Here is a 12,014-nt window from a genome sequence, read left to right as displayed (position 1 = left end):
ATGAGCCACCCTTCAATGAACCACCCTTCAGGACGCGCCTCCACCTCCTACCGTCGCACATTCGGGGGCCCCAACCCCATCTCGATGTCCTCCTATTCGCCTTCATACTCCCGCATGCCAATGTCCAGCGGGCACTACATGCGCTCTATATCGCCCGTGGTGCCCTCTCGCTCCTCCAACTACCACCACCAGCAGCGCCAGCGCTCCAGCACCCAGCCGCCCCGTCTCACCTACGAAAAGGTGGACTTCCAGCTGGCCGACGCAGTCAATGCCGAGTTCCTGGCCACCCGCAGCAATGAGAAGGTGGAGCTGCAGGACCTCAACGACCGCTTTGCCAGCTTCATCGACAAGGTGCACTACCTGGAGCAGCAGAACAGTGGGTTGCAGCAGGAGCTGAGCCAGTTCAAGGGTCAGCAGCAGGAGGGACAGCCCAACCGGGCCACCGAGCTCTTCCAGGAGGAGCTGAGGGAGCTGAGGCGCCAGCTGGACCACGTGGGAAAGGAGAGGGACCAGTACCAGGTGGAGAGGGACAACCTGGCCGAAGACATGAACCTTATCAAACAGAGGTGGGTGACATGGAGGAGAGAGTGGGAGGGAGGGGTGGGGTATGAAGGATGTTTGGGGAGTGAGGGTTAAGGTAAGGGAGGGTTGTATGATGCTTGGGTAGTGCATGGGTGCATGGGTGACGTACCGTAGAAAGATTTTGTGAGCAAGAAGTAGGGGGGGGGGCGGTTGTTTGGGAAGTTCATGAGTGATGTAGAGAGATTTTGGGAGGTAGTGGTGTTTGAAAAGGGGGGTGTAACGATTGAGAGTGTATTTCAGGAAGTTGGCAGACTAGCAGTTTTTTAGACTCTGATGTTGATAGATACGTTCTGGGCAGAGCCTGTCGGGGAGGGGACAGGGTGTGTGACTGTGTACAGTCTGTGACTTACACACCACCACCACCCTCCTATCACCCCCCCTAATCTTTAAACATACCCTTACACCACAATATATATAGGCTGTATTTTAAACACTGATACAGGACCGGGGGTCTTTCGGCTCCAACCAAAAACTCCATACCAGCAGTGGTGGGCTGGCTGGGGTGTGGCACTTTGGAAGGATGAACACAAAAGCACCGCAGCATACTACCGCACTCTGTGCTTTACTGCAGTGTGTGTGTGTGTGTGTGTGGGCGCAAACACGCTAAATGTCATGGCATTGGACAGGAAGGATCCAACATAAAACAAGATGAAGTGCCTCAGCATATCATAACCAAGCAATTAATGGGATACCAAGGAAAACAAGGCACTACAGTATTAGAGCATTTCTACTTGACCATTTATACAGTATTTACAAACTTTCAATGGACATCTCAGCAACTGTTGAGGCAGATTATTTAATAAAATATGTTTTATTAAATCAAACAAATGCCATTAAACGGAAGATGAAACTTCCTGCATTCATGGAATGTAAATATAGACAATAACACATTTAAACACTGCAGTTCCATCAGCCCTTTCAAACCGAACCACAATATTTTTCTTTCAAACTCAAACTTGAGAAGAACCAGACAACCAGTTATGGGAAACAGTATTTTTCCCCATTTGAGTTACAATTTCTGTAGACACCCACTAACTACATGTAAACGCACAAACACTCCCCATGTCCCTTCCCTGCCCCAGAGAGGGGGAGAGAGATGACAGAAGAGGAGGATGGATAGACTGCACACTATGGAGCCAGGAAAGATGTAGGGAGGGGGATGAGAGAGGGAAGAGGCAGTAGAGGAGGAAGAGGGGGAGTTGTAGGTGGGGAGAAAAATAGCATCTGGAAAAATCAATGTGACTCAATGAGAGTGGCTCCATTAGGGGATGTTCAGTGTCCCCCTGTGATGATGGGACGGTGCCTGGGACCCCATTAGGAAAAAAGGACCCCTGCGACATGGCATGAATTAAAGATGAGGTGAGGCAGCAAGCCCCACACATGCAGTAACCCTCCCCCACACACGCCAAGCAATCAAGTGACTGACCACAGGGACAGCCAATCCCCAGCGAGCCTGCTGTGATTCCATGTTAGATAGAGAGTGGATATGGTGTGCACTGAATGATATCATTGGACGTATGATATCATTTTTGATGACTCATCACAACAGTGGAAGAGACACTCTGTGTTCTATGACCCTGTCCTATGATGACTAATACAAAACCAAAAGATTTATCAAACTGGGTTAAAAAACTAGGTTAAAAAACCTATTCGAATATCAATTCAACCAGGCTTTATATTTTTACGCTTTAAATTTGCTTATAAAACGTTAAGTATATTTGACATTTAGGAAAGGGAAGGCTTAGTCAGACCTGTCAGTATACTATTAGGCTTACGTAGTATAGACTTTGGTGGCAGAATGCCCAGAGCTGTCAGGCTTAAGACAGGGTGTGTCCAGATGACCTCCAAGAAGTGGTAATTAGCCAAATTTGTTTGATGTAGCAGCTGCTGACCCCATTCGATACGCTCCCAAATCCTTTTACAGGACAGTGAATTACCAAATTGATCCAGAGGCTTTTTGCCAGTTGATGCTTCTTTCTGAGGAGGAGACCTATGACACCCAGCCAGACATACTAGGTCTGCATCCCAAATGGCACCCTATTCCCTATAAAGTGCACAACTTTTGACCAGAGCCCTATGTAGGGAATAGCTTACGATTTGGGACAAACCCTCAGATAGCACTTATGCAATTAGCACTGTGTTCCATCCTGTCCCAAGGCTTCAGCTTCCTTTGTCCAGAGCTGGACGAAACCTAGACTATAACCCAAGTATTGTGAACGATATCAAATTAGTTCTGAAGTGCCATAAAGAGTTACATAGGGAATTTCCATTAATTTATGTATTCTAAGGTGGAGATCTGAGGTTGTCACGATCGTCTTTGGGTGAGAGATTGGACCAAGGCGCAGCGCGTGAAAAATACATCTTCTCTTTATTTTAAGAAGAAAAATGAAACAAAACAACAAACAGACGACCGTGAAGCTATAAATCTAGATAGTGCTGACACAAACACTACACATAGACACAGACAATTACCCACAAAAACCTAGTGCCTATGGCTGCCTTAAATATGGCTCCCAATCAGAGACAATGAATGACATCTGTCTCTGATTGAGAACCCTTCAGGCAACCATAGACACAGCTAGACTTCTATACTAAACATAAACCCAACTACTCTAATAAACCCCCTAACCTTACAACCACCCTAGACACTACAAAAACACATACATACACCATGTCACACCCTGACCTAACTAAAATAATAAATGAAAACAAAGATAACTAAGGCCAGGGTGTGACAGAGGTTCCATAAATAGATAATATGAATCTACAACATGAATTTCCATAGGCCTATGCATGATTGTAAAAAATATTTTCTCCTTGTATGTATTTTCTTCTTACAGACTGGATGAGGAGAATCAGAAGAGATCTGAGGCTGAGAGCAACCTGCTTGTCTTCCGCAAGGTAAACACACCCTAGACTCAAACCATCACAATGTACACCAAATCAATATATTGGGCAGCGAGTCAATAGTTGACGGTAAAAGTCTGATTGAAATACTCAGCCTGGATAATCACATTTGGCTCGCCGGTTGTGATGTCAGAGCCCAACCCAAAGCTTCCCTTTCCTCATAGCCCTGCATAACAGTGACATCTTCTGTTTGGCTGAGATAGAGCTGATTATTATGATTACATTACAACTCTGAGAATCGTGAAATCATGGGTTTTCACTACAGAATGTAGGATCTTAATTTGAGCCAGATTGCTACAGCAGGAAAATAATCCTGCAGAAACAGGAAATGTGAATTATTATGTGAATTCTAATTAATGGACATTTTTGTAGGGGTCGATGCATTTTTCAAGTCTAAAATTTCAAAGTGGAAATTACAAACTTCAGAAGCCTTTTAAATCTCAAATACACTACAAGTTTTAAATGTCCTGCATTGCAGGCAAGTTCCCCTGCAACAGGGTGATCAAATTAAGATCCTACATCTGTAGGAACCAAATGGAAACAAACAGACCGAAACGGCGAGGGACTAATCTGAACTACTCTAATAAGAAATGCTTGTTTTCATTCAAAAAAAAGGTACGGTTTTAACAGTGTGCGCTAATGAATACAAACTAAGATACGTATGACAAAACACAATATTGATGGCATTGCATTGCTGATATAATACTGTATGCATCCCACTCACTGTTAGAGTTATCTGATCAAGCCAATAAGATTTGTTTAACCTGTTTGGGGGTTGATGAAATACTTACTAATAACGGTTTGATCTGAAACCAGGATGTGGATGATGCCACTCTGTCTCGCCTGGAGCTGGAGAGGAAGATCGAGTCTCTGATGGATGAGATTGAGTTCCTCAAGAAGCTACATGATGAGGTAGATGCAGCTGCTGAGATGGTCGACCACAAATCATGGCCTTCATGATGATCCATGCATCATCATATCTTTTTGGATTCAACCTGCTATTTAGAGGTCTTTAAAAAAAAGTAACCTCTCACTTGCTCTGCGGTCTTCTCAGGAGATCCAGGAGGTGCAGGTGAGTTTCCAGACCCAGCAGATGAAGATGGAGGTGGACCAGACCGCCAGGCCTGACCTGACCGCTGCCCTCAAGGACATTAGGGCCCAGTACGAGAACATCGCCTCCAAGAACATGTATGAGTCTGAGGAGTTGTACAAGTCCAAGGTGAGGGGGGAACAATGGACACACACACAAAATTGAACTACCTAGTCTCACACACACACACACACACACACACACACACACACACACACACACACACACACACACACACACACACACACACACACACACACACACACACACACACACACACACACACACACACACACACACAGAGTAACACCTGTTCTTATTTATGTGTTTGTTCTGTGCTCTTGCAGTTTGCTGACCTGACAGACTCTGCCAAGCGTAACACTGATGCTATGAGGCAGGCCAAGCAAGAGCAAAACGAGCACAGGAGGCAGATGCAGTCCCTCAGCTGTGAGATTGATGCACTGAAGAGCACGGTGAGGCCTCACAGAACTTGCCTATTTGTCTGTAATCAACCACAATTTACACTGGCTGAGTGAGCAACAACAGTACAATGATCTCAGGCTTAACCCAAAATGACTGCCAGCCATGAATCAGCCAAGTGGGTCAGGCATGTAAGTAGAGGATGATGCGAGTGAGCAAAATCCCTTATAATTTCCTCCCCCCAAAATCTCCCCCAATCTTCCCCCAGTGATGGAATACAGTGTTTTATAAGCCCATGTGGGCTGGGCATCCTGAAGATGCAAGATACTCTATTAATAAAATCCCCCATTTCCTCCTGCCCTCACTGTATGTATGTGTGTATTTTTCAGAACGAGGCTCTGCTGAGGCAGATGCGTGAGATGGAGGACCAGTTTGGCGTGGAGGCCAATAACTACCAGGACAACGTGGTCCGGCACGAGGACGAGATCCACCACCTGAAGGACGAGATGGCCCGACACCTGAGGGAGTACCAGGACCTGCTCAACGTCAAGATGGCCCTGGACATAGAAATCGCCACTTACCGCAAGCTGCTGGAGGGAGAGGAGAGCAGGTGAGGAGGATAAGGGTTAGGACATCCTTACTCGCATCTGATTATGAACACATTCCTGAGCTAACCTATTGCTTAATTTCTCTTTAGGATTACTGTTCCCATGCATCCCTCCCAGTATGGCCGTAGTGGGGATAGGGGTGAGTTCCATCATATTGCCAATAATACTAGTCTTTATCTCTCAATTTATTTCCCTCTCCATGCAAATACACATATACTTGCCAGTATTATCTTTATATTTAACATATCAGTATCTATGTCACTAAATCTGGCTTATCCCCTTATAGGCTATGACCATACCCCAGACACCCCTAGCAGGAAGCCTGTGTTGATTAAGACAGTGGAGACTCGTGATGGAGAGGTAAACATTCCAAATATTTCCTGGTATCAAGAAAATGTGTTCCATACTTTCCATGTCCACCTTGATATTCATTATACAGTGTAATTTCACGAGAAAGCATTTGCAGGAAGTGGTGGAATTTGACTGAGGTCTGTTTATCTTCTTCTCTTCCTTAAGGTGGTGAAGGAATCAAAGAAGGAAAAGGAGAGGAGTGAGAGGGATGGCAACCATGATACTAATGACAGGGATCATGGCAGGGATGACCACGATGACTAGAATAGTTAGGTACCAATCACTTGTTCCAGATTCAGATGTAGCAATACAACACAAAAGAACAAAAAAAAATTGTTAAAAGCTACATACTCCATAATTGCTGCTCACCTTTCACCCTTTAAGATTCCATTTTTCTGTAGAGCAGAGAGCCTGTAGTATATATTTGTGCAATGTTAAAAGTTGACAAAATCTCTTTTAGATAGCAAACTTAGTCACAGGATGTGATCGCGGTGCTAGTTTAAATAACCGATCATTCCTCATTGAAGAAAAAATACAAAACAAAGACAGCCATACATGAGCATACACAGACACGATGCAGTGAATGAACACAGACTTGAGTAGCTCCTGGGGCAAATTTAACCTTTTTATCGATACACCAATTGAGGCCTTGATTTACAGTTAAATTATATTTTAAAAAAATTGTAGCTGAACTTTTCATTAAATAAAATGGGTAAATGGAAAGTGGCAAAAACAAAGCAAAAGGTTTTTTGTGATCCCTCCACACACAAAAAAAAATATCTGACATGGTACTCTCTCCAGTCGAAGGACATGATTTGATTTAGCTTTGAGAGACAGTGGACAACAATCAGTGCAATTTAAAAAGGAGAGGGTCTTTGTATAGTGTCATGGAACTCTCAATGTAAAATATCCTGCCAGAGAGGGACCACCAATGGGATTGATTATAGATACATACAGAACGGTCAAAGGCCACAGTAGCAGCACCACATACTCTGCTCACATTCCACTCACCTCAAAATAGAAGGGAAATGTGCTATGCGATTATATGAGAATGTGTGTTTCTGACAGCAATAGAGAATAAAAAAGAAAATGAAAATGCTAATAAAGTAATCTGGAACAGAGCTATGGAGTTTATCTTTATTCATTTGTATTGTATACTCTCATACTACTACATAATCCTGTATAAAATGGAGATAAGGTTGACAATTGCAATGAATGTGTATTTGCATAAGTGAAACATATCAATCAACAACTATTATACAGCAGAAATGAGTTAACTTGATTTATTACACAGTAATACTTCATAATAACTAAGAAATCTGATTTCCAGTGCTCTTTTGTGTGAACTGTACTATTTTAAAATAGAAAATATATTTCAGTTACTAGTTAATCACCATGGAGACTGGCACCTTGTGGGACAAAATGCAGCCAAGCAACTTCCGGTGAGTAATGCAGAGGCTGGTCATTGGTCCCAATGGAAATCTCTTAATGTACTTATCTTTTAAACAGGGCAACTGGGACCAAAATACAACTAGAGACTGAAATAGTCACTGTTTCGTTCATTACATACTCTAAACAGGTGCACCTGGTTGTTGTCACTTTTAAGGCTTGACATATGTAATCTGATATCATGTTTATGCAAATTATTTAAAAAAAATCTAATCTCACACGTTGACAATATACATTATTTTCTGCAAAACAAGAGCATATTATACCTGTAGGCTGACCTGTTGACATGCAATGCAAGTGTGGATGATCTATTTTACAATGTAGGTATACCACCCTATAATAACATGTCTATGTAACAAATCATTCCCTAATGTTTGTTTTGATGTTATGCTAATTGGTCCAGAAATGTCAATAATAGGTGTAGGCTAATTCGTGTGAGGGACTAGACAACTATTTCTTAGCAGCCACTGATGACACTAAAGTGCATGACCTATCATTTAACAGCAGTGAAGGCTACGATTCACGAGCGCTGCATCGGCGGTGGTCACGCTGAATTTGAATGTGATTCTTGGAAGAAACCAACAGCTGTGCAGTACAGTATTATGTAGAGCTATTTTACACAAAAAAATCTTACCGTCCGTATGATTTTACAGGAAGAAAATGTTTTGCTGGGACAAGTGGTGATCACAACATTTCAATTAGGCTACACCTGGTTTTTGACAGGTATGTTGATGATAATGATTATGTAGGCTATTGATAATTCAGTATATGGCCAGTTATTGCTCGATATGTAGAAATTGGCTGTAACGGTTCCCATGGGCTGAAGGAAGAGGGACCAAGGTGCAGCATTTAAAGTGTTAATGATTTAATAAAAATTTTTAAAAATCAAACAAAAACAACAAATATGAGAACGAAAGCGAAACAGTTCTGTCTGGTGCAGACACAAAACAGAAAACAACTACCCACAAAACACAGGTGGGAAAAGGCTACCTAAGTATGGTTCTCAATCAAAAAAAGAATTTTTAGACTTGGTCATGAATAAAACAGCATTACAAATGTTCTTTAAGACTGTCACGTTCTGACCTTAGTTCCTTTTTTATGTCTTTGTGTTAGGTTGGTCAGGGCGTGAGTTGGGGTGGGTAGTCTATGTTCTTTTTTCTATGTTATTGTATTTCTGTGTTTGGCCTGGTATGGTTCTCAATCAGAGGCAGCTGTCGATCATTGTCTCTGATTGAGAATCATACTTAGGTAGCCTGTTTTCCCCATTTTGGTTGTGGGTGTTTATTTTCTGTGTAGTATCTGTTCATCTTGCAGAACTGTTTAGATTATGCGGTGACCTAGTGTCCCCATGAGTGACAAAACACTGAACCAATCACGGCGCAACTATAGAAGATTACCAACGCCTACGCTCGGTATATTCTGCTGGCTGCCCTTCTAACCACAGAAAGAACTGAGCTAGGCTGAAACACCTGCATTTTGGAGCTGCCTTACTCAAGAAAGAGACTATTTTTGTATGCGGCATTATTAAGTCAATTTTTTTTACATTGTTTTCAAACTGGTATGTGACATGAATGAATGCCAAAATAACACGCAAAACAGGCAACAACTAAAAAATATACAGTACCAGTCAAATGTTTGGACACACCTACTCATTCAAGGGTTTTTCTTTATTTTACTATTTTCCACATTGTAGAATAATACAATGTGGTTCGAATCCAGGCTGTATCACAACCGGTCATGATTGGGAGTCCCATAGGGCGGTGTACAATTGGCCCAGCGTCGTTAGGGTTTTGCCGGGGTAGGGCGTCATTATAAATAATAATTTGTTCTTTACTGACTTGCCTAGTTAAATAAAGGTTAAATAAAAAATAAAAATAAACTTCCGGAGGACATCCTCCAGCCTATCAGAGCTCTTGCAGCATGAACTGAGATGTAGTCCACCCAATCAAGGGATAAGAGAAATAATCTAGTACTGAAAGCACAAGCTACAGCTAGCTAGCACTACAGTGAATAAATGTGATGAGTAGTTGACTCAAAGAGAAAGACAATAGTTGAACAGTTTTGAACAAATTAATTTCTTCCAAAATGAAGAAGCAAGAAAGAAATAGAGCTAGAGAGTAATTGGTGGCTGTTATGAGAGTGAACTGTGTTTACTCGTGATCAGGGGTGTATTCATTCCACCGATTCTGTTAAAACTTTTCTTAAACGGAACAAAACGGGGATAAACATACCTTTATTGAAACTCTTCGTTTTGCAACTGTTGAACTAATGGTTACACCCTATATCAGCTAGATGCAGGCAAGAGTGTGCAAGGCGGTATTGAATGTCAGGGTCTTTCACCTCAAATGTGTCTCTCGACCTGTGTGTGCACCTAAGTTAATCAGGAATCAAGGTAAGACCCAAGTGCAGACTGTGAAGTAACAATGTTTATTGTAACAACAGAGGCAGGCAAACAACAGGTCAAGGCAGGCAGGGGTCGATAATCCAGAGGAGAGGCCAAGGTACAGGATGGCAGGCAGGCTCAGGTCAGGCAGAGGTCGGTAATCGAGAGGTGGAGCAAAGGTGCAGGCGGGTACAGGGTCAGGACAGGCAAGGGTCAAAAACCAGGCGCCCAAGAAAAAGCACAACTGGGGAAACCCAGGCGCAGAAACAAACCACTGGTTGACTTGAACTGGCGCAGACAGACAGAAAACCCAGGTATACATACCCAGAGGATAAGTGAAGAAGATGGGCCACGCCTGGAGGGGGTGGAGACAAGCACAAGGACAGGTGAAACAGATCAGGGCGTGACAAAGTTGTTAACTTTCATAGGCTAGGTTGTAGCAACCTCATGATGGGTATAGGGAAAATTTGAGTATCATGTAGAGCCTAAACCTATTGCTGTTACATTGAACTGGGTGAATAGAATATGAATGAGAGTCCTCCAATATTCTGTAATAGAAATAAGGCCATGCTCAAAATCGTCCTCTCTCATCTTAAACGGCACTGATGGCCACTGAGATTGACATGCTAAAATCGCCACTGAATTTGAGTTTATGAATTTATGTTTACTATGTTATGTCTAGTCTATGAGAAGAGGCGGAATCTTCGTATTCTGATAGCAGAAGTTTCATGTAAGTGTCAAGTGTGGACACCCTGAGTAGACAATAGTTATAACACGTAGCAAGCTACCAGTTTTTGATCATTGTGTGTGTTGGTCCCTTTAAGAACTAACCAATAGCATGAACATCCGTCTAGACAGTCCTTAGGAAATAGGAATCCAGTTTTTCGTGAATGCGAAACGGGACAGGACAAGCCGTTGGCGCTTAGGAGAACGGTGTGAGAGCGTGGCCGCTCACCGGAAATGGAGTCCCTAGAGAAAGCAAGAACAAGATGGTTGTCAGGAGTAGTGCAGTATTATCATAAGGAGACGTATACTTGGAAAATGGAGGAGGAATGGAGGGAAAAAGAGAGGGAGAGAAGGTCTAAGGGAGAGAGGGAAGAAGAGGGTGAGCTTGAGTCAGATAAAAATTGTGGAAAAAAGTGAGCTGGTTCGTTAAAGAAGAATGTTAGAAAGTGTAAGCAGAGGGAGCTGAAGACAGGAGGAGAAATTGAAAAATAGTTGGGTAATGTGGAATCGGTGTTGGTAACCAGAAGTGGTCTGGTGATATTGTTTGTATTTCTGTTGGTCAGAGGGAGAAGGCGCTCGGAGTAAAACAAATGGGGGCAAGAAAAGTGAATTGTTTCGCTCTCAAGGAAAGGGCACCAATGAAAGGAGGGATAACTGGGTAGCAGTAAATATAAAAGTTGACCAGTTGAGGGGAAAGATTCCCGGTGTATGTGATGCTCGTCGTTTGATGCAACACAGACAGGGTGGGGAGAGTGAGGAAACAGAAGAGTCATTGTTTGTTCTTTTGGGTTTTGAAGTTAAGTCTTTGCCCGACAAAGTGAAGTTAGGATATATAAGTTATACTGTACGAGTGTATGTGCTGAATACATTACGATGTTACAGGCGTCAAGCTTATGGGCATGTGGCAGCAGGGTGTAGGAGGGAGGGTCCAAGGGATGAGGAGTGTGCAGAAGGGCATGAGACAAAGGAATGTGTAGTATTGGGGAAAGTAGTGGAATGTGTTAATTGTAGGGGTGCCCATGAAGCTGGGGATCAGAAATGTCCTGTGCGAGAGAGGCAGATTGAGGTTTCCAGGGTTAGAGTAGTGCAGAAGTTGTCATAGGCAGTGAAGAAAGTAGAGGAAGGATGGGTTGGGGGGGAGTGGTGAGAGTGGTAGAGATATACCAGTACAGGGGAATAGGCCAAAAAGTTCTATGTTTCAGTAAGATTGGATTTTTGGCATTTATAGCAATGGTTATCAACTGTACTGCAGGGATGGAATGGAAGTCGCAGAAAATGTAGGTTATGGTGGCAGCAGAGAGGTATTTTGGTGTGCAAGACTTGACATCAGAAGAGTTACAGTGGTGTGTTAAGTGGTGATGTCCCATTCTTTCAGGATGATGGCATGAGGTAGGAATAAATACATTTAATTAGAGGAGTAGGGTGGTATTAATTTTATTTTATATCATTTTGAAATTGTTAAATGGCAGCGTATTTATTTATTACATTTTTATTTTCA

At 42.8% G+C, this 12,014-nt stretch overlaps 1 protein-coding gene across 3 annotated transcripts; it reads left to right on the top strand.

The window, feature by feature from the left end:
- LOC120025622 (plasticin-like) lies at nucleotides 1-6,443 on the top strand. Of its 3 annotated transcripts, none has more exons than XM_038970177.1 (9): nucleotides 1-566; nucleotides 3,423-3,483; nucleotides 4,306-4,401; nucleotides 4,544-4,708; nucleotides 4,927-5,052; nucleotides 5,389-5,609; nucleotides 5,697-5,746; nucleotides 5,894-5,967; nucleotides 6,124-6,443. In XM_038970177.1, exons 1-9 carry the CDS (start codon nucleotides 1-3, stop codon nucleotides 6,220-6,222), a joined length of 1,458 nt encoding a protein of 485 aa, XP_038826105.1. In that variant the 3' UTR covers nucleotides 6,223-6,443. The 3 variants fall into 3 exon arrangements, with proteins under 3 accessions (XP_038826105.1, XP_038826100.1, XP_038826113.1); XM_038970172.1 differs by having other exon boundaries at nucleotides 16-566; nucleotides 5,697-5,731; nucleotides 5,858-5,967; XM_038970185.1 differs by having other exon boundaries at nucleotides 16-566; nucleotides 5,697-5,760; nucleotides 5,914-5,967.
- The last annotated feature ends 5,571 nt before the right edge of the window (nucleotides 6,444-12,014 follow it).

This window comes from Salvelinus namaycush, chromosome 2 (assembly GCF_016432855.1).
Source record: "Salvelinus namaycush isolate Seneca chromosome 2, SaNama_1.0, whole genome shotgun sequence".
NCBI classification, from domain to species: Eukaryota; Metazoa; Chordata; class Actinopteri; order Salmoniformes; family Salmonidae; genus Salvelinus; species Salvelinus namaycush.
The sequence above is the reverse complement of the archived record's forward strand: the minus strand, read 5'-3'. Positions and strand labels throughout refer to the sequence as shown.

Excerpts from the sequence above, each read along its gene's own strand:
- LOC120025622 (XM_038970172.1), top strand. The coding sequence starts at position 16 with ATGAACCACCCTTCAGGACGCGCCTCCACCTCCTACCGTCGCACATTC. Across the intron at positions 567-3,422 it reads ATGAACCTTATCAAACAGAG|ACTGGATGAGGAGAATCAGA; the intron begins GTGGGTGACATG and ends TTCTTCTTACAG. Across the intron at positions 4,709-4,926 it reads AGGAGTTGTACAAGTCCAAG|TTTGCTGACCTGACAGACTC; the intron begins GTGAGGGGGGAA and ends GTGCTCTTGCAG.